The 19,350-nt window shown below is 34.9% G+C and overlaps 1 protein-coding gene across 1 annotated transcript; it reads right to left on the bottom strand.

The window, feature by feature from the left end:
• Positions 1–5,129: 5,129 nt before the first annotated feature.
• LOC111393198 (acid beta-fructofuranosidase 2, vacuolar-like) lies at positions 5,130–8,326 on the bottom strand. The gene is made up of 7 exons (XM_023018622.1): positions 7,889–8,326; positions 7,434–7,442; positions 6,492–7,348; positions 6,162–6,323; positions 5,789–6,024; positions 5,619–5,706; positions 5,130–5,528 (listed from the first exon to the last, which is right to left on the bottom strand). Exons 1-7 carry the CDS (start codon positions 8,307–8,309, stop codon positions 5,349–5,351), a joined length of 1,953 nt encoding a protein of 650 aa, XP_022874390.1. The 5' UTR covers positions 8,310–8,326; the 3' UTR covers positions 5,130–5,348.
• Positions 8,327–19,350: the final 11,024 nt, after the last annotated feature.

Here is a 19,350-nt window from a genome sequence, read left to right as displayed (position 1 = left end):
GAGGAAAAAGGAAAAAAGGGGGGGGGGGGGGGGGGGGGGGGAATTAGAAACCAACAATTAGGCTCAAAGAAATTTGTGAGGCCATGGAAGTCGCATTTCACATATGATGATTTTTGAAAATTGAATATTTTGGTTGAGTTGTAAATTTTTTAACGGACGTAACTTGCCACTTAGGATTTTCGTGCTACATATATCGACGAAGTGAAAGGAATCTGACAAATGATGGATTGAGTGCAAATCTCAAAGATAAGTGATTATTGAGAAGCATTTTGAAATTTGATGTGTAGACCATTATCATGTATAAGTTGGGTGAGGAATGAAACATTTTACTTGGATGGTTTGATTGAGTTGTAATTTTTTTAACAGTCATAATTTACCACGTGGGATTCTCAATCGACACATCAGCAATGAGAGATGGAATTTGATGGATTGAGTGCAAATGAACAAAGTTTAGTGAGCATTGAGAAGCACTTTAAAATTTAGTGAATAAATCTTGACTTTGATATAAATTGGGCAATTATTTAGACATTTGACTCAAAGGGGGACTTTTTTAGTGTTAACATTGAACACAATTTTTTTCAAAGAGGGAAATTTGCCATGTTGGTCTCAAAACTATTGATTGAATAGCAAATTGGTCGAAATCTCCATTGTTGTCTTATGTTCTTAACTGGTTACTATTTCATTCAGAAGCTAGTCTATTGGAGGACAATTGGAATTGTTAAAGAGGCGCACAGATTGTACTACCTACAGAAAAGTGACCATGGGATCAAGTTGCACCAGCACCTACCAGCAGTGGCGGACTTAGATTTTTAAAGTTAGTGAGGCACAACTAAAAAAGTTACTAAAAATTTAATATATTCGATATCTTATTACAATTTTTCTCTATACGTTTTAACGTTCCATAATTATATTATTTTCAATACTTTAAATCCATATTTACGTTTAAAGTACTTTTCTAAACTTGATACAAACAACCAATTAAAACAATTAATTCGAGTGAAAAAATAATCAATTTATCAATAATCACAAATTTACCAATGAAAACAATCAATTCAATTGCTGTTTGGTAATGGAAGGATACACAAACAACCAATTAAAACAATTAATTCGAGTGAAAAAATAATCCATTTATCAATAATCACAAATTTACCAATGAAAACAATCAATTCAATTACTGTTTGGTAATGGAAGGATACACAAACAACCAATTAAAACAATTAATTCGAGTGAAAAAATAATTACACAAACAACCAATTAAAACAATTAATTCGAGTGAAAAAATAATCCATTTATCAATAATCACAAATTTACCAATGAAAACAATCAATTCAATTACTGTTTGGGAATGAAAGGATATTTTTCTTTCTTCATAATTTTGAAGCCTATTAAAACAACCACCATCACCACCAAAAAAAAAAAAAAAAATTCATCTAAAGCTGGTGGGTCACTTGACCCACTGGGACCCAATGTAGGTCCGCCAATGCCTACCAGCTGCACATTCTCTTACTGTTTTGACACAAAAACAGTGGCATGTAACACTAGGATACCCATCAGACCAATGCCTTATTTTGTTGCATACCATGGATCCTAATATTCCTTTTTTACCCCTACAAAACACAATTGTGATACTTGTCATATGGCTAAACAAACTCTTTTACCTTTTCCATCTGATCACAAGTTTGTTGAGTCATTTTTGATCTATTACATATGGATATTTGCGGACCATTTTCTATTGCCCCTCTCAATGGAGCTCATTATTTTTTAACAATTGTTGATGATCATAGTAGAACTACATGGATTTAACTCATGGAGATCAAAAGCCAAACTCGACAATTAATAGGAACCTTATTTAACCTCATTGAAAATCAATTTCACTGCAAGATGAAAGCCATTCAAACAGAACGAGGAAAAGAGTTCAAAATGATCGAAAAAGAGTCATTCACCAATAAAGTTGTACCTATACCCCTCAATAAAACTCTATAGTAGAATGAAAGCATTTACATTTGTTAAATGTGGCAAGGGCCTTAAGGTTCCAAGCTAAACTACCATTGAAGTTTTGGAGAAAGTGTGTCCTTACAGCCACATACTTGATCAATCGTACTCTTTTATCGAATCTGCAAAGCCAAACTTCCTTTTCTCCAAAATTTCTTTCTAATCTCATTTAAGAACCTTGGGATGTATATGCTATGCGTCAAATCTTGACCATAGTTGATCCAAGTTTGATTCAAGGGCTAGGGAATGTATTTTTATAGGATATCTAAATGGGATTAAGGGCTACACGCTCTTTGGAATGAAATCTTAATTAATTGAGATGTGGTCTTTCATGAAGAAATTTTCCCTTTCAAGTATCATACTGACATGCCCTCTCTTTTGCTAGTTCTGACCATATCCAAACTAGATAATAATGATATTTTTCCTAATCGCATTTCTGATCCCATAGAATTGTCAAAACAACCAGCAGACGCCAATATTGAAGGGAATATATAGCTTTCGTCTGATACCTCCAGCAATATGCAAGACTGGTGGAGACTACATATATTTCTACTCTTCCCACTATAGAAAATCCCAGTTCACTAGCCTTTTCTCGTATCAAAATGGCAGCATATCCGCCGGAGCTTAGGAAATCCCCTAAAGATAGAAAACTGCCCCACTACCTTCAAGATTTCCATTTCAAACTAGTGATATATTTAGCAACACCAAATGAGCCTCCTCTTGACAACATTGATGAAGGTAATCCTCATGCACTCTCTTCAGTTCTTGATCACACACATTTGTCACGTTTAAAATTCACCTTAGCAAGAAGCCTTGAACCCTAGGCCACTACTTATACCAGAGCCATGACATTCCCTCATTAAAGGATTGCTATGAGTAATGAATAAGAGCATTAAAAAAAAAATCAGACTTGGGCGCTTATACGGCTACTATATGAGAAGAAAACTATAGGATGTGAATGGATGTTCAAGACCAAATATAAGGCTGATGGAAGCATTGAACAACACAAGGTAAGACTGGTTGCAAAAGGCTACGCTAAAATAGAGACTATTTTGAGACTTTCTCACCCGTGGCCAAGATGTCCGTTGTACATTGTTTTTTATCCCTTACAACCTTCAAAAACTAGTTCCTATCTCACCTAGATGTCAATAATGCTTTCTTGTAGGTGACTTGGATGAAGAAGTGTACATGACTCTACTTCCAAGATATGGCACTCAAGGGGAGCAACGTGTTTGCAAGCTAAGTCAATCTATGAACTAAAGCAAGCATATTGTCAATGGAACCAAAACTCACTTCGGTCATCACTAAGATGGGATTCATCCAATCTAATGCTGACCACTCTGTCTGTTAAGAAAACTAGCACTTCATTTATTATTATGTTGGTATACATAGATGACATGATTATTGTAAGTGATAATGCTTTGAGAATACAGCAATTGAAAGACTATTTAGCACAAAATTTCAAGTTCAAGGACCTTGGACCATTGAAGTAATTTTTGGGCATCAAAGTGGCATGATCATCTCAAAGGATTGCCATTTGTCAAAGGAAATATGCCCTAGCGATCCTACAGGATTGTGGACATCTTGCTACAAAACTTGTTGGTCTTCCTATTGAGCAAAATTAAAACTAACTGCAAAGGATGAGATTGATCTTACCGATCCTAACAAATATAGAAGACTCATTGGGACGTTGCTTTATTTAACCATCAACTGTCTAGACATTTCATATTCAGTCCAAATGCCTAGCCAATTCTTAAGCAAATCAAAGAACACTCATTAGAAGGCAACCTTGCAGATAGCAAGGTACTTAAAGGGCTCACCGGCACAGGGCCTATTCTATTTAGCTACAAGCTTACTCTATATCAGCAAGATACTTAAACGGCTCACCGTCATAGGGCCTATTCTATCTAGCTACAAGCTTACTCTAATTGTCAGCATTTTGCGGTGTGGATTGGGGGGCTTGTTCGACAACAAGGAGGTTTGTTACTAGGTTTTGCGTTTTCCTTGGGAATGCTTTAACTTCATGGAAATCCAAGACACGACTGACAGTCTCTCACTCATCAGCCAAGGCAGAATATCGATCGATGGCGTCTACAATGTGCGAGTTGATATGGTTTCGAAGTTTGTTATGTGATATCGTATTTAATTTACTTAAGCAGTTTAGTCCTTTTGTGATAATCAGACGAAAACATATATAGCCCCAAATTCACCTTACCATGGATGCACAAAACATATTGAAATTGATTGTCACATTGTGAGAGAGAAGCTGCAAGAAGGTATATTGAAGCCATCCCATATTTCATCCAAGTTGCCAGTGGCGAATAGCCTCATCAAGGCAATTGGTTCACAACAGTTTTATTTTCTTCTAAGCAAAATGGGGATTCATAGCATCACATCCCCATTTTGATGGAAAAGTAATGAGCAGAACATGGAAAAAAATGTGAACTACACAGAAAACTGAATCACAAGTTCCGAAGGTTGACTTAACCATTCTTGGTCCAATATGTCCTAAAGAAACAGAGTAGCTGAATATGGACATTCCTCTGTTATAACTCTACATCTGACGGCTGTGAAGTGATGTTGTAGCTGTTCTTTAGCTCTTTGTTTTTTATTGTTAGCTTACACTCAGATCCAGATTTTCAGGGCTTTTATAATATTTTAAGAACTCATCCGTTTGCATTCATTTTAAGTCCATGGAATACATTGGAATTATGGTGTAACCGTAACGGTCACCAAACCATTTGCCCATCTTCAATTTCAATTCTTGTTAATAGTTACTGAATTTTGTATTTAGTTCACATTGACCACTGAACTTTTATTTGTTACAAACACATCAGTGACCTTCACAAAATGCTTCATTTAGACCACAGACTTACATATACTTTAACTGAACATTCTACTGTCCATGTTTAAGTCATAGGACTTGGTTGAAATTTCAAACAGTTTGGCAACTTGGCATAGGATCATGTAGGATTTCAATTAAAAAATGGATATCCAACTGAATTAATAGTCTGAATTGAATAATATTTTTTATAAAGTTCAATTATGAGTCTGAAACAAAATGAATTTCATTCGCCAAAGTGACAGTAAATGCAAAGTGAATTTATTCCCCACTAAAGGCTGGTAGCTTCTCAGTATATAGTTATGAAATTCTATTCTTCTTATTCCATAGACTGGCAGAAGACAAAAGCTTTTTAGGAACAACAGTTTTTGCCGTAACATAGATTTTAAAGCCGGTCAAGAATTCATTAAGCTCATTAAAACTGTTATCAACAATCTATAGTACAACAAAGGAGAATAATGTGTGACTAAAATGGCAAAGATATAACATTTCTGAAATATCGCGTCGCAGTTTATCATTGCACGTATGCAGAACTCATTTGCCATATTTGAAGTGATGCAGTTATTCCTGCATCAGTAGCATTGTTGAACAGAAAGAGACGAGCATGTTCACCGACTGCGGTTGTTGGATATATACGCGAGGTGATGCACGTCCGTCCACCTTGAGCAAAGCTCTCGACTATAGAGTGATCCACCTGCATCAAGAAAAAGATTTTCACTATTAGTATATCACTTTTGAGTTTTGTTCTCAAAATTTCAGGAACATGATCAAGGGATTAACTTACCAGTATTCTCATAGATAGTTTTTCGCCTTTTAGTACCGGTACCGTACTGCCATAAATTCCCTTGTCAACATCCGTTGCCTTAGACGACCTATTACACACAAAATTTATCAGTCCTTTTGTCTATATAAATCAATTAAACATGATAAGTTTTTCAATGGATTCAAGAAGACCTTGAATGATCAGCACAAAAGAATGTCTTGAAATTTCCTTCAGCATCTTTGGAAATATAAAAGTAAATTGGAGTTTGCTCGGTTAGGTCATTATCGGTGAGGACCAATAAACCGAATGGTCCCAACGCGCCTCTTTCAGCCGCCCCACCATTGGCATTGCAGCTGTAAGTTGTATTAGCGCCATCTATGCTATCCAAGGAATTCTTATCCACTTCAAACTCGACCATGATATCTATCTACAAAATCTCAACGACAATTTTGTAAGCCATTAGGCTTCCATAAGTTGGACCAAATGATATTAATAGCAATAGATTATAAAAATAAGTTAGGGTACTTTCTTTTACAGTGTTGAATACGATCTAATAATGCATACCTGAGTGACGGAGCCAACTTCAAGTGGCACCACTTCACCGGCTTTGGCTTCCAATTTGTCGAATACTTTCTTCTTTAATCTTAACGTCTCAACCTCTTCAACTGGCCATAGTACTAAGTTACTACCGGTTTTCTTGTCCAACAAAATTGTCCTCGGAATAGCCTATGTTGCAAAGACAAATATCATCCATAATATTGATGTCCAAAACATCAAATGTTAATGTTTAGTTTTTCCAAATTAGTTACAACACAATATTACAAATTCACATTTTGTTATGATAATAATAGCATCAATGATGATAAGAATCGAATTCTCATATAAACCTCGTACCTGAACCGATGACCAACCCTTTTGTATATCTGTGTTTTCAGTGTCTGTCTCTTTGATCCAACCCCACAAGACTCTTCTATTCTTCTCTTGATCATAAAATGTCTTTGATGCATAGAAAATTCCATAATCGTACCTTAATCCGATACCAACGTCGATTATTGGATTGTCAGGAGTCCATTTAGCAGTAGAGCTATCATAAGTTCCCAGTGCATAGTAGTCATTTCTATCATCATCAAGGCTAGTTTTGAGTACATGTTTCACTCCCGGACCATTTGCAGATGTGTCTAACCCGTTTTCCTTGATCTTCGAAACCGGGTAAAAATCCACACACTCCCACATGCCCGTACCCGCAACACCGTGGAGTACTCCATCCAAGAGTTCAAAGCTTATAAAATCCGTAGTGTCATACACCAACGAAATGCCAGTTTTGTTTACCTTAGAACCAATGGTGATGCGCCACTTGCCCTTTGGGGTCAACCACGCGGTGGTGGGGTCCCGAAAATCCTTGTAGTGAATGCCAGGTGGTGGGACTAAGACCGGGTTCCCAGAGTACTTGATCCAATCAATAAGTAGGGGATCAGATGGATCAGCAGGGTATGCAAGATTTTGAACTTGCACTGATTCATTGGTTGAACCAGTGTAGAGCATGACAAGTTGGCCATTGGGAAGAATCGTAGCTGACCCCGTCCAGACACCGTTGATATCATACCAATGATCGGGAACCATGGCGATCGGAAGGTGGCGCCAGTGTATAAGGTCCCTTGATACTGCATGTCCCCAAACAATGTTGCCCCATACAGCACCATATGGGTTGTATTGGTAGAAGAAATGGTACCATCCCTTGTAGAACACTGGACCTATAATAGTATTTCATATGAATTAGACATACTTTCATCAATTTTTTGAAAAATGAAATAGAGTGATAGAAATTAATAGAGTTACCGTTAGGATCTGAATCAAGCCCCCAATAATTGCCATCAACATATTCAACCAAACAAAAATTAAAATATTAGTGGACTAAACAATGCAAAATAAAAAATTGCAATAACATGTGATTACATCGAAACATTGAAGAAAATGTTTGAGAACACTCATGTGAAATTAATATCCAATAATGTGTATATCGTCGGAACATCTCTTAGCCACATGATGCTGAGAAAAGAAATTTGTAATAATAAATAGTATGGAAAGATGATAACATGTATCCATAGTAATGAGCCGTATGGGAAATAACTTACTTACCAAACTCAAATTTATTGAGATCTTTGCTTACCCTATTCTTTAATTCATTAATATATTCTATACTTTCGTATCTTACATATTAGCAAAAATTCAGAAGATAAAAATGGGTGTGAATAAATTTTAAAAAAATATATACAAATTGAAAATAAAATTACCATTCATCCAATTCTTTTTTGGCTGGAAATGGTAAGCAGTTCTTTGCCAAGTTAACATTTTGTTAGTCCAATGACATTTTGGCGATCCCGACAATGGAATAAATGACTTGGCTGACACCCCTTCTTCGACTCCACGAGCCACCGCCGGCACTCTATTCTCCGGCCGATTCGTGGAGGAAACCACAATCTTATCAAATGGAAATGAATCCTCATCTCTGTTTCCTTTATAATTCAAAGCTACAGCCAATAGCCCAGCCAACAAGAGGACGACGACTCTGGAGGGACGACGGCTTTTAGCCGGAGTTCTGGTCGGATCCTTGCCGGCGTCGATCAAAGGAACATAAGGAGATGGGTTTTCAATAGTTTGATCGCCAGAATTGGAGGTTAAACGAAAAGGGTTATGGAAAGACATATTGTGCATGGATTGACAGACATTTTCCCGAGGAAATCGCCTATATATAGCAAGAAAATCGTGAGTGAGAGAGAGAGAGAGAGAGAGAGAGAGACAACGAGGAATGGGTTACAATTTTGTCGTATATATTTAGAGTATTACTATAATTTGGTGTAGCTGTAAAATGTTTATATTAAGGGCTGATTTTTCATGCATGGCTGAATTTAGGGAAAAATACCATTTCGGTAGGATTGAAGTTAGGGAGGATTGGAAAGAAGATGCCTTGATGTTTGGAAGAGATTAAACAAAATAATGATTTCTCGATAAAATTTAGGTCGTTACACGTGTTATGTTCCTTTGAGCAAAACACGAGATACTTCGAGCAGAATTTGTGGTTTAATTAAAAGAGTCATATTCACTAGAAGTTGGGGAGTTTAAGCTAGTAGGAGTATCATTGGACAACTTAGTATTGACATAGAAGGGCGGTCATATATTATCTTATACGTCGAATCTGATTAAACAATGTTCGTGTGATTCCCAAGATTCATGGAATCCATATCGCTCTAAATATTGGCACCAATTTTTTCACCGATGTTGATCTTGACTATGAAGTAGTAGCCTACTCATGAGACTTGGTGGAACCTCATAAAATATTAATCACGAAGTCATCGATTGCTTTTCGAAGGTGAGGTCCAACTTCGATCTGATAATCCTTTTTAATGGCCAACGAAATTAACGTATTTTACAATTATGCTACGCTAAATCTTATTGATGTCTTCCTTATCTAATATATTTTTATTATTGTCATACTAGATGTACACTTCTTTAAATTCACACTATACATGTCACGATTCTTTAATTTGTTGTCAATTGAAAGATTCAACTCAAAACAAAGAGAAAAAACTCCCACGATCCTGAACTAGTTTTACCAAGAACCGTATTTTATCAGAGACTTCTCATGAAAAATATTTTCGTAAATAAACATATTAACGACAAGGAAGCCATTTAAAATAATAGAAAGTTTTTCAGTTATAAGCATAAACAAAATAAAGAACAAAGTTCAAACCCTTTTTCCCAGATAATAATTAATCACACTTATTTATATTAATGTGTTTCTCTGCCAATTAATCATTTCTTTCCTACTTTTCTTTTATAGTTGTATTTAAAAAAAATGGATAATTTATTAGACAGAATAAAGATGGTGTGGCATGATTCAAAAAGCATGTGCATAGCCACATGTAATGAATATTAACCAATTTCTGCCAAGATTTAGTGTCCCATGTCGACTGTCTTTTTTGTCTTTTGGTACTTTTATTTTAGGATACTATGTAAATCAACTACAAAAACTCCACCTGTATTGTCTCGTAACATCCTAATAATAAAATTGTCCCTTTAATAAAACCCAAAAAATTATTGAATCTAACTCTCGTCACCGTCCTATACAAAAGTTATACACGCATTGAACTCTTGACGAAAAATAACTTCAATTCATGTACAAAAATTATTAAATGAATTGTCATGTTTCTAAACAATACTTAGAATTCGTTTGACAGAAGTTTTGAACATGTTTAGATAATATTTTGAAAGTTTAGAAAAATTTTCTACAAAAAATATGAGTCTTACCGATGATAATCTGTTAAATGCAGAAATTAGGTACACGGAATAATCTCACAGAAATTCCACAGAGCATGCACTCACATGGGGATGGGCCTCACGTGAATATTTTATTTCGATGGACCCCACTGCTGTGTGTATTCTATGAAACATCTGTATACATTTTCCCGTACATATAGAATGGTTAATGCGGCAATTCAGGAGTAGATCAATGTATGACACCTTGTAAATGCAAGAATAATATGATTCTTCGTGTTTCCCCCTGATATGTGCACATGCACGTTGACAAGCTTTCCACATGCATCCATTGCAACCAAATCAAGGACCGCTCCACGTGCTTGTCTTTATACTAGGTTAGGGAAACAAAAATTACTTAGCCTCTCTAGAGGTTAAAATTTAAATTTTGATTTAAGTTAAAAGTAATAATTAATTTTAATTATTTATTTCATTAGATTCATAATTTTTTAGTCATATATTTCATCAATTTTTATTAAAATTTATTAGAAACTGATTTTAATCTCCACCAAATAGGAGCTTAATTTGATGACATTTATATGTTTGACACATTGCATTCAATTGTATTATTTGTAATTGATTAAATTTTAATTTTATCTCATGTTTAGGTGACTAAGCTTAAAAAATTTAGTTTTACAATAAACAATTGTTTTGTTAAATATTAAAACTTATTTTGACTGCAAAATAAAAAAATATTTTGAAAAATAAAATTTTCTTTTTTTACGTATATAGTCTTTTTTGATGGATATTAAAATTAAGGTTTTAGTAAATTTTAATAAACTTGATGGAATGTATGGTTAAAAAGTTGTAGATTCCATAAAACACGTGATTAAAATTAATTGTTAATTTTGATTTAAATTAAAATTTCTATCAAATCGGAGCATAGAAACCTTTTGCTTTTTAAGCTTAGCAAACATGTTCTCAATCATAATGTACAGCCTTTGTGTATGGTGTATTTACACTTTATACATCATATTTTTTAATTTAGACTTCACATACTATGTCCTATAGTATGGGGACAAAAAATGTTTTTGATAAAGAATTATAATTTTTTTCCATTAGAAATGGTTAAGTAGACCAAAATATCCATAATCGAAAATAATAAATCGCACCATTTTTATTATATTATGTAAAGTGTTACATGTCAATGTTGTCATTATTTATTTTTCTCCAAAATTCAGTTACTATTTCTTTTTTCGTCTAAGAAATTTATTTTTTCCTTTCTCATTCATTTATCCCTCCATAAATTAACGTTCAAGCGAGTCCTCTCACTACATCATATACATAAATTTTTTTTTCCATTTTTAGTTTTACACAAATTATGTATTTTTATTACTTATATTTATAATTTTCTTTATTTCCTAATAGGAAAAAAAATCCACCTGCAAAAAATACTAATGAAATTACAAAATTATTCTTAATTCCTTTTTAAGTTGCAAAATTATTCCAACTTAAAATGAATCATTGTTATAAATCCTTGAATGTCAAAGTAAATTTACATCTTAATAGATAAGTTTAAAATATTAAACATATTACCCAACAACATTATAAGCAAAAGAAATTTTAAAAAAATAGAAACTAATCAAAGAAAATGAAGAAAATAATCATTAATATAAATTCTACCACACAATATGAGAGACGAAGGCAAGTGGAGATAGTGATAAAATTTGATGAAGAAAACTTGAAGGATCGATTTGTGGTAGGATAAGTTCTTTGCTCTTCAAATTTCAAAGTCCAAAATGGGGGTAAAATGGATATTGTGAAATTCTATTAATTTAAATATATTTAATTAAAAAAAAAAAGAGAGTCAAAAGTAGTGATGGCAATGGGGCGGGGCACCCCCACCCCGCCCCGCCCCATTTGGCAAAACCCCGCCNCGGGGTAAATTGCCATCACTAATCAAAAGATATTGTGAAAAATGGACCGGGTTACCCTGCCATTGTCCGCTAATTCCTCATCAAAACGTGCAAAACCTCATAAAAAGTTCATGTAATTTGTCGCTATTTGATATTAGGTTTACTTGTTAACATATATTTTGATTGTTTACTTTGTTAATGGGTAATTAGCACAAAACGTCCTTACTTTTCAAGATTTTTGTAGAAAATGTTCCTACCTTTCATTTTTTGACAATTTCACCCTCACTTTTACCTTTTATTGCGGAAAACATCCTTCCATCCACTTAACGTTAAAATGCTCCGTTAAATCAAATAAAATGAAAATTTTCTTTTCACAAGGCAAGGATAACATTGTCCAAACCAATTTTTCTTTGCTTCCTAGATTTTACTGCAAAGGAATATTGCTTAGAAAGAGAAGCAATTATGGGGAAGATGAAAGAAAAGAGATTACTAATTACAATGGCTTGTTTAAAATTACTTATTTCTGCTTTTTTCTCCTTGTAGATACAAGATGTTTGGTGTATTGGAGTTTGTAAGAATAATATATAAATATATCCTTTGAATTTTGTATTATACTTTGCTTAAATGTGTGGTTGTTCATCTCCATTTTGTGCTTATGAAGGATGTAAATAAAGGGTAAAAAGAGAAGATGAAGATGAACGGGTCTCTTCTTTCCATTTTAGAATGAAATTAAACTTGTGGTAACAGTCTCCACTTTTACGTTGTCCTTGCACAAAACATCCCTACCTTTAAATTGTCGTTGCGTAAAATATCCCTACCTTTGTTAAAAATTGTGCAAACCGTCCCTACGTTTGACAAAGGTAGGGATGTTTCACGCAACACCAATTTAAAGGTAGAGATGTTTTGTACAAAGACAATGTTAATGTGGGGACTGTTACCACAAGTTCCTAAAATGGAAAGAACACACTTCATCTTCTTCTCCATTCATATGCATTGTCCATTCACAAAATTACATTTTTATTGGTCTTCTCACTTTACCCTTTATTTACACCCTTCATAAGCACAAAAATGGGGATAAACAACCACACATTTAAGCAAAGTATAATACAAAATTCAAAGAATATATTTCTACACTATTCTTACAAAACTCCAATATCCCAAATATTTTGTATCTACAAGGAGAAAAAAGAAAAAAATAATAAGTAATTATAAGTCAGCCATTGTAATTAGCAATTTCTTTTCCTTCATCTTCCCCATAATTGCTTCTCTTTCTAAGCACTATTCCTTTACGGTGAAATCTGGGAAGCAAAGAAAAATTAGTTTGGACAATGTTACCCTTGCCTTGTGAAAAGAAATTTTTTATTTTATTAGATTTAACGGAGTATTTTAACGGTAAGTGGACGGAAGGACATTTTCCGCAATAAAAGGCAAAGGTGAGGGTGATATTGCCAAAAAACGAAAGATAGGGATGTTTTTTGCAAAAACTTTGAAAGATAGGGACGTTTTGTGCTAATTACCCTTTGTTAATTATAGTGTAATTGCGTGGCTACTTTAATGTATGTGTCCAACTTTGATTGCAACAATGCCACTATTTTTGTAAGGAACCTAAAAACCAATTAATAGGGGTGAGCTTGATGCCAAAGAGGTCTCTTGCAAATTCCGTCCAACCTCACCTTAACCGCTATAGAAATTTTCTAAAGCGTGTTTGGATAAGTTTTGAAAAAAAAAAAAAAAATACACTGTTAAAATAACTTACTTTTTGTTATTTTAAGTAAGAATTGTAAGTTTAACTAATGTATATCTTACTTTCCATTTAGCAAACAAGCAATTCAAATCCACTTTTTATTTTATATTTTATTTTTATTTTATTTATTTATTATTTTTTTTTTTTTTTTGCAATTTCACAACATCTTAGTGTAATAAGCATTTTGAAATAATCATGGACTCGATAAAATAATTCGTAACAATTCAGCAACATAATAGTATAATCAATTTCTCTCTCTTTTTTTTTTCCAAAAAAATAAAAAAATAAAAATTTATTCATTGATCTATGCACGCTACAACTAATTCGGTAAATAAGATGTTCCCACTCCTTGAGAAAAGTTTCAATAGAAGGAACGGCCATACATGCATACGTGATAGGATCGTCCATTGAATCGGAACACCTTAGATTTCAAGCCATTCAATATGTTACACCTCGATGTTCGATGTGCAAAGAGAGAGAACGTGTCACATTTTGAATGATTCAAGATCTGTGAATTAAATAAACGATCTTACCACTTGTATCACTCTTTCATTACCTCCTAAAAATAAAAATGAACAAAGAAGATAATAACCTAAATTAGAAGCCAATTAATCCATTTCCTTATTAATGGTAGCATGATAGGAGCTAAAATATGAACTTATTATTCATATGAACTGATTATACATTCCTTTCTGATTCTCACTTTAGTGACTGAAGCCAAGAAATTCCCTCACTTCTTCTCCCTTTTTGCTTCCCATCTCTTCTTCCAATCAATCCTTTGTTTCTGTTTATAACCATTTTGTTAGGTCTGAAAGTGTGATTGGCAATTCTGTAGACAAAATGGGCGTAATTGTATGTTTGTAAAAGTCAGTAACTTAATTGAACATTCTTGTAAAATTCAAGGGCTTAGGGTGCAATTTTATATAGATGAGGCAAATTAGTGTTCGATTCATTGAAGAAGTCCAAGAAGATCACATAAGATCATTGGAATGCGATTGAAAGTTTAAAGGATATCAAAGAGTCGCACAAATTATGTTTCGAATTTTCAATCGTAATTTGAAAAACATTTTTCTCATAGAAAACGTTAGAATTTGGACAAGGCTTTCCAACTCAAGTTAAATCACCTCAATCGGACATCAGGAAAGGAAGTTATGATGAAAATACTGATGATTGCTCATTGTCGCTCGATTCTCACTGGCATTTCGCTCGAGCGAAAAAAACAGAATACCTCTCGCTCGATTCTCTAGCTGGCATCTCGCTCAGCGACATTCCTATGCGGAAAGAACCCTATTTCTCATTTTTGAAGTGTTTTACTTGGCCCATACCACCTAGACACCTTCAAATATAAATACCCAAGCCCTAGGACGAAATTGGAGTGGGTTGCTAAATTATTCTTTCGATGCAAATGATATTCATAACATCTTTGAAGAGATTCAAGAAGCAATTAATTGGAGATTCCATCTATATCAATCTTGTGATCTGGCAACCATTGTTTTAGGGGGAAAAAAACATCAAATCTACATAAGCCAAAACATCTTACTTCCTTAATCTATTGAGGATGAGACTCTTTCATTGGAGGATTGAAAGAGGTGGATTGAGGCGCAGTTACAGGCACAAGAACAGGCAATTTCTGGTGTTTCACTTGGTGATACAATCAGTTAAGGACCAAGAGGCTGTAGTGGACAGCAGATTGGGTTGCAGGAGGTAGATCTGGAAGTCTAGCAGGAGGCTAAAAGTATCTACAGTAGTAGATCGTGAGACTGAAACAATGGGTCTGATAGGGTACGGAGTTTGGTATAACTTGTACTCGCTGAATTGGTATAATGAAGGTAACTGGCTTGGTTTTGGAGTTTTATCCACGTTGGGTTTCTCCATCATCATATTGTTTGTTATTTATTGCTTTCCATAATATACAAACTGTAGCATTCCAACATAGGTTAATTGACTTGTATGATTAATCACATAGATCATTAATTAAAGTGATTTGTTGCTTTAGTTAAATTAATTCCGCACGTAAGGTCAAATTGGTTAAAGTGAAATCTAGAACATAAATTTGGTAATACATAAAATTTGAACTTGACCCTGGATCGCGTTAGCCGAACTTTTTAGCATATCTAAGCATTCTAGGTAACTTTTCACATTTCAATTCAAATCTATCGAAAAAGTACCCGGTGATTTTATCTATTTTAATGGCTGAATATTAAAATGTATTATTAGAAGTCTTTGAGATCCATATCCATGCACTGAGGGGACTTTGTGTCCATGTGGGGTAAGTTAGGCACAAAATTGTTGTTCTCCATAGATTTTTGTCATTCACAAACCGATGGGCAACTCGAGATATTAAATAAAACTATGACTCAATTGTTGCGTACTGTGGACAATAAAAACATAAAAACCTGGGGAGAATGTTTACCTTTCATCAAGTTTGTGTCCATGCGCAGGGTGTGTTTAGCCTTCGAAATGGTCCACGCATGTATAACTATATTATAGTGTATGGAGAGGATACATTTTATTTATTATTATTATTATTATTATTTTTTTTTTTTTGAGATTTTCCTAGTTGCTTCTAATATGATGAGATCTTTCAGTGTACAGATTTTAGCTAATGATAATTATGGGATTTTATTTTCTGAATTGTTAAGTTATATGAACTTGATTTTTGATAAATACTTATAGACGAGATAGTATAATTATTTTTGTTCTTTTTTTCACTCGATGAGCTTATTAATTCATGAATTGTCGGACGATTTTCTTACAAGGTAGCTCAACTTTAGAAGATCGAGTTCGTCGATTTTGGAGTTGGAGCCACACAACATAGCGAGTTTGTACAACTCATTTTCATTGAGCATGCAGTCATAATTTTTGAAATGCATGTTCAATTTTTAAAATTATTTTGTCACATGTAGATAGCTAGATGAACTCACTATAATTATGTACGGTATATGATATTTTAGTAATAAAAAATTTAAATTTCAGTTTGTTCTATTGCATTTTTGGTAGTGATTAATAGCGGGACAAATGTTCCCAATTTGCTGTAAACATTGTATTGGGATATGTTGCATTTTTTTTTTTTAGGATAGTTAAAATTACATGGGAGATAGTACAGACATTTTTCAAAATAAGTTGTAGATAGTATTCACCTTGATGTAAATCCAACAGTTAGTTGGTTTCTATGATCACACACGTCATGTTTCAAGTCCACTAATGATACTTGGGATAGTTCCCTCCGTTCTCTTTAAAGGATGAGCGAAAACATCATTTATTTCTCAAATTATTTTATTGAAAACTTACTTGTAAGTTGACATTTTAAGCTAAACACGCTTAATATGATTACATTGGTAGTAATTTGGTCCTAAATGCTAATACAAATGGCATTTGTTTTATGTCAGGGTTGTGTATCATTTTAAAAAGTTAGATCATTGTTAAATTTGTTGTACCTATAATCCACATATTCCACTTATGTGCTATTTGAGAAGTAGAGGCCACATAGGCTATTGTTCACTTGGCATGTGCAGGTCTCGCTTACCTCCTATGCTTCGCCTGACAGTGACGTGACATTATGATTCAAAAACTTTACGTCTATGTCAGTGTCACTTTGCAACTCACATGGTCTTCACCCAAAGATCACTTTGGCCAAGCCTCATCGCTTAGCGAACCTCTCACAAGTTCAAATTAGGGTGACGAATCTCGAGAATTTCAACGAAAAGGATAAATTGGCAAGTAATATGCTTTGGGTTTATAGTTTTCGTGTTATAAAGTATAAGGTCCACGAATTTATTTGATAAGCAAACAATCCTGTCAGCCATAAGTATCTGTTGCTGTTGATCATACATTACAGTCCATGTGGAAGCCCCATAAAAGGTTAATGGCCAAGGTTGTTGCATTAAACGATGAAGTCGTTTCACTAGAGTTATCCGAAGTGGTCCTGGCCCTTACGCGTACGAGGTGGGCCTACTTCTGTTCACCGAACTCCACAGCTCCCGAAGTCATTAATAATTAGAAGAGGGTTTGATAAGCACATATTTGGAGTTGATTGATGTGACGTTCTCATTAAATAAGTGTTAGGGATGTCAGTCTAGAGATGTAGAGTGGCTGACCCCTTATTAAATATTTGTCGATGTAATTAATGTGATGTATGATTAATGTGACGCTAAGGTCTAGCAGATTAGGCCACATGGATCAGATCCAACAGTGACCATCTCGGCCTGATCACAATAAATTGCCAATTCTTATATCATTTTAAGGGATGGATCTTTGAACAAGGAAGAGAACACAATCCAGTTATTCATATAAAGTTGTTCACCATTGCCACCTTCTTCTACAAATATATGAATTTACAATTAGTAGACGGCTAAACACGTCCACTTGTACATTGTCTTCGAACGATACTTACTGGCCATTTTCTAAGGTCAACAGATTGACGCCGTCTGTGAGAAACTTGGAACAGTTAACCACAAAAATCCCATGGAGAAAAGTCAAGAATTTTCAATTTGTAAGAAACCCTAAACTTTTGAGTAAAAGAGAATGTCCTTGAATAGTTGATCACTAAAAAAGGGTAAAAAGCTTGCTTGAAGGCGTAATTCGTACCTTCTGAAGAGAGAATGAGTCTCATTCACAACAAAAGGGTATTCAAAAGACAGCATAAGTACTAGCGAAAAAGAACCCGTTCCTCGAAGGACAAGAGAACGCCCTAAAGAAGGAGAACCCTTGCACACAGCCCCAACGTCTTGCCATAAATTCCAGCAACCAAGTAGACGATATGGCTTGTGAGGCAGGTCAGGGGGAGATTCTGAATTGGCCGCTAGGCTCACAAGAGAGGTAGCCACTATAACAGAAAATATGAGGAATATTACTCAGCAAAATCTTTCCATGCAAGAACTATTGAGAAGCATGCAAGGCCAGAGAGAATATCCAATTCCTCTGTATGCCCCTGGAGGCAATGCCCTCGTTCAAGGCAATTACTATGATAGTGAAAACGAGGTTCAAAGCCAAAGAGCTGGATACTAGCAATACCCAAGGGAAAAAGACCCCAGGAAAGAGAGAGAGGTAGGGGTAGACACTTCAACAAATTATGCTTCAGACCAATACGTCGAAGTCTCTTTTAGTTTCCCACCAGAATACTACCTAGAAAACCTGCCAAGGAGGCCAATCAGCATTTTTGACAAGCTAAGCCCTGGACAGCCTAGCAATAGGCAAGACCAACACCCTACGCCTAGAAATAGGCAATGAGAGGAGCCTCAGTTAGGAGTGTATAACAAGCCTGTGGGAGCCAATGCTAATCTTTCACCTAGAAACAAGCAAGAAAGAATGGCAAGACAACGAGCAGAGCAATCCCACACACTTGTAGAGACCCCTGATAGGAAGGGTAATTTGCAGACAAACCACAAAGGTCCTGTGACCTCAACGATAAAGATGACAATTTTCCATTTTCACGAAAAATTAGAAATGCCCCCATGTTGAACCACTTCACGCTGCCCCAGATACCCAAGTATGATGGGAGAGGAGACCCTGCAAAGTATCTCAATAGCATTAAAACTCACATGGGAGCAAAGCTTTCTACTTATCCCTTAGTGGAGCAGCCGAGGTTTGGTACACTAGAGTGGAGGTCGGAAGAATACGAAGTTGGCCTGACTTCAAGAAGGCTTTTCTTAAGCGCTTCACTACGAGCAAGGAAAGTGAAGAGCCGATTCAACAATTGCAAGATATGAGGCAGCAAGTAGGGGAGTCACTGAAAACCTTCCTGACCCGCTTCATAAATGAAATAACCTACTGTGTGCAGGTCACATATAGGAAAGCATTGACCGCCATAAGATGAGGACATTACATGAATTCACTTTATTGG

Source organism: Olea europaea, chromosome 4 (genome assembly GCF_002742605.1).
Source record: "Olea europaea var. sylvestris chromosome 4, O_europaea_v1, whole genome shotgun sequence".
Classification (NCBI taxonomy): Eukaryota; Viridiplantae; Streptophyta; class Magnoliopsida; order Lamiales; family Oleaceae; genus Olea; species Olea europaea.
This window is presented reverse-complemented; position numbering and strand designations above follow the sequence as displayed.

What these genes read in the sequence shown, in the direction of transcription:
- LOC111393198 (XM_023018622.1), bottom strand. Translation starts at nt 8,309, where the DNA reads ATGCACAATATGTCTTTCCATAACCCTTTTCGTTTAACCTCCAATTCT. An exon ending in AAGTTGGCTCCGTCACTCAG is followed by an intron (nt 6,025 to 6,161) that starts GTATGCATTATT and finishes GAGATTTTGTAG; the next exon opens with ATAGATATCATGGTCGAGTT. An exon ending in TTTTGTGCTGATCATTCAAG is followed by an intron (nt 5,707 to 5,788) that starts GTCTTCTTGAAT and finishes TGTGTGTAATAG; the next exon opens with GTCGTCTAAGGCAACGGATG.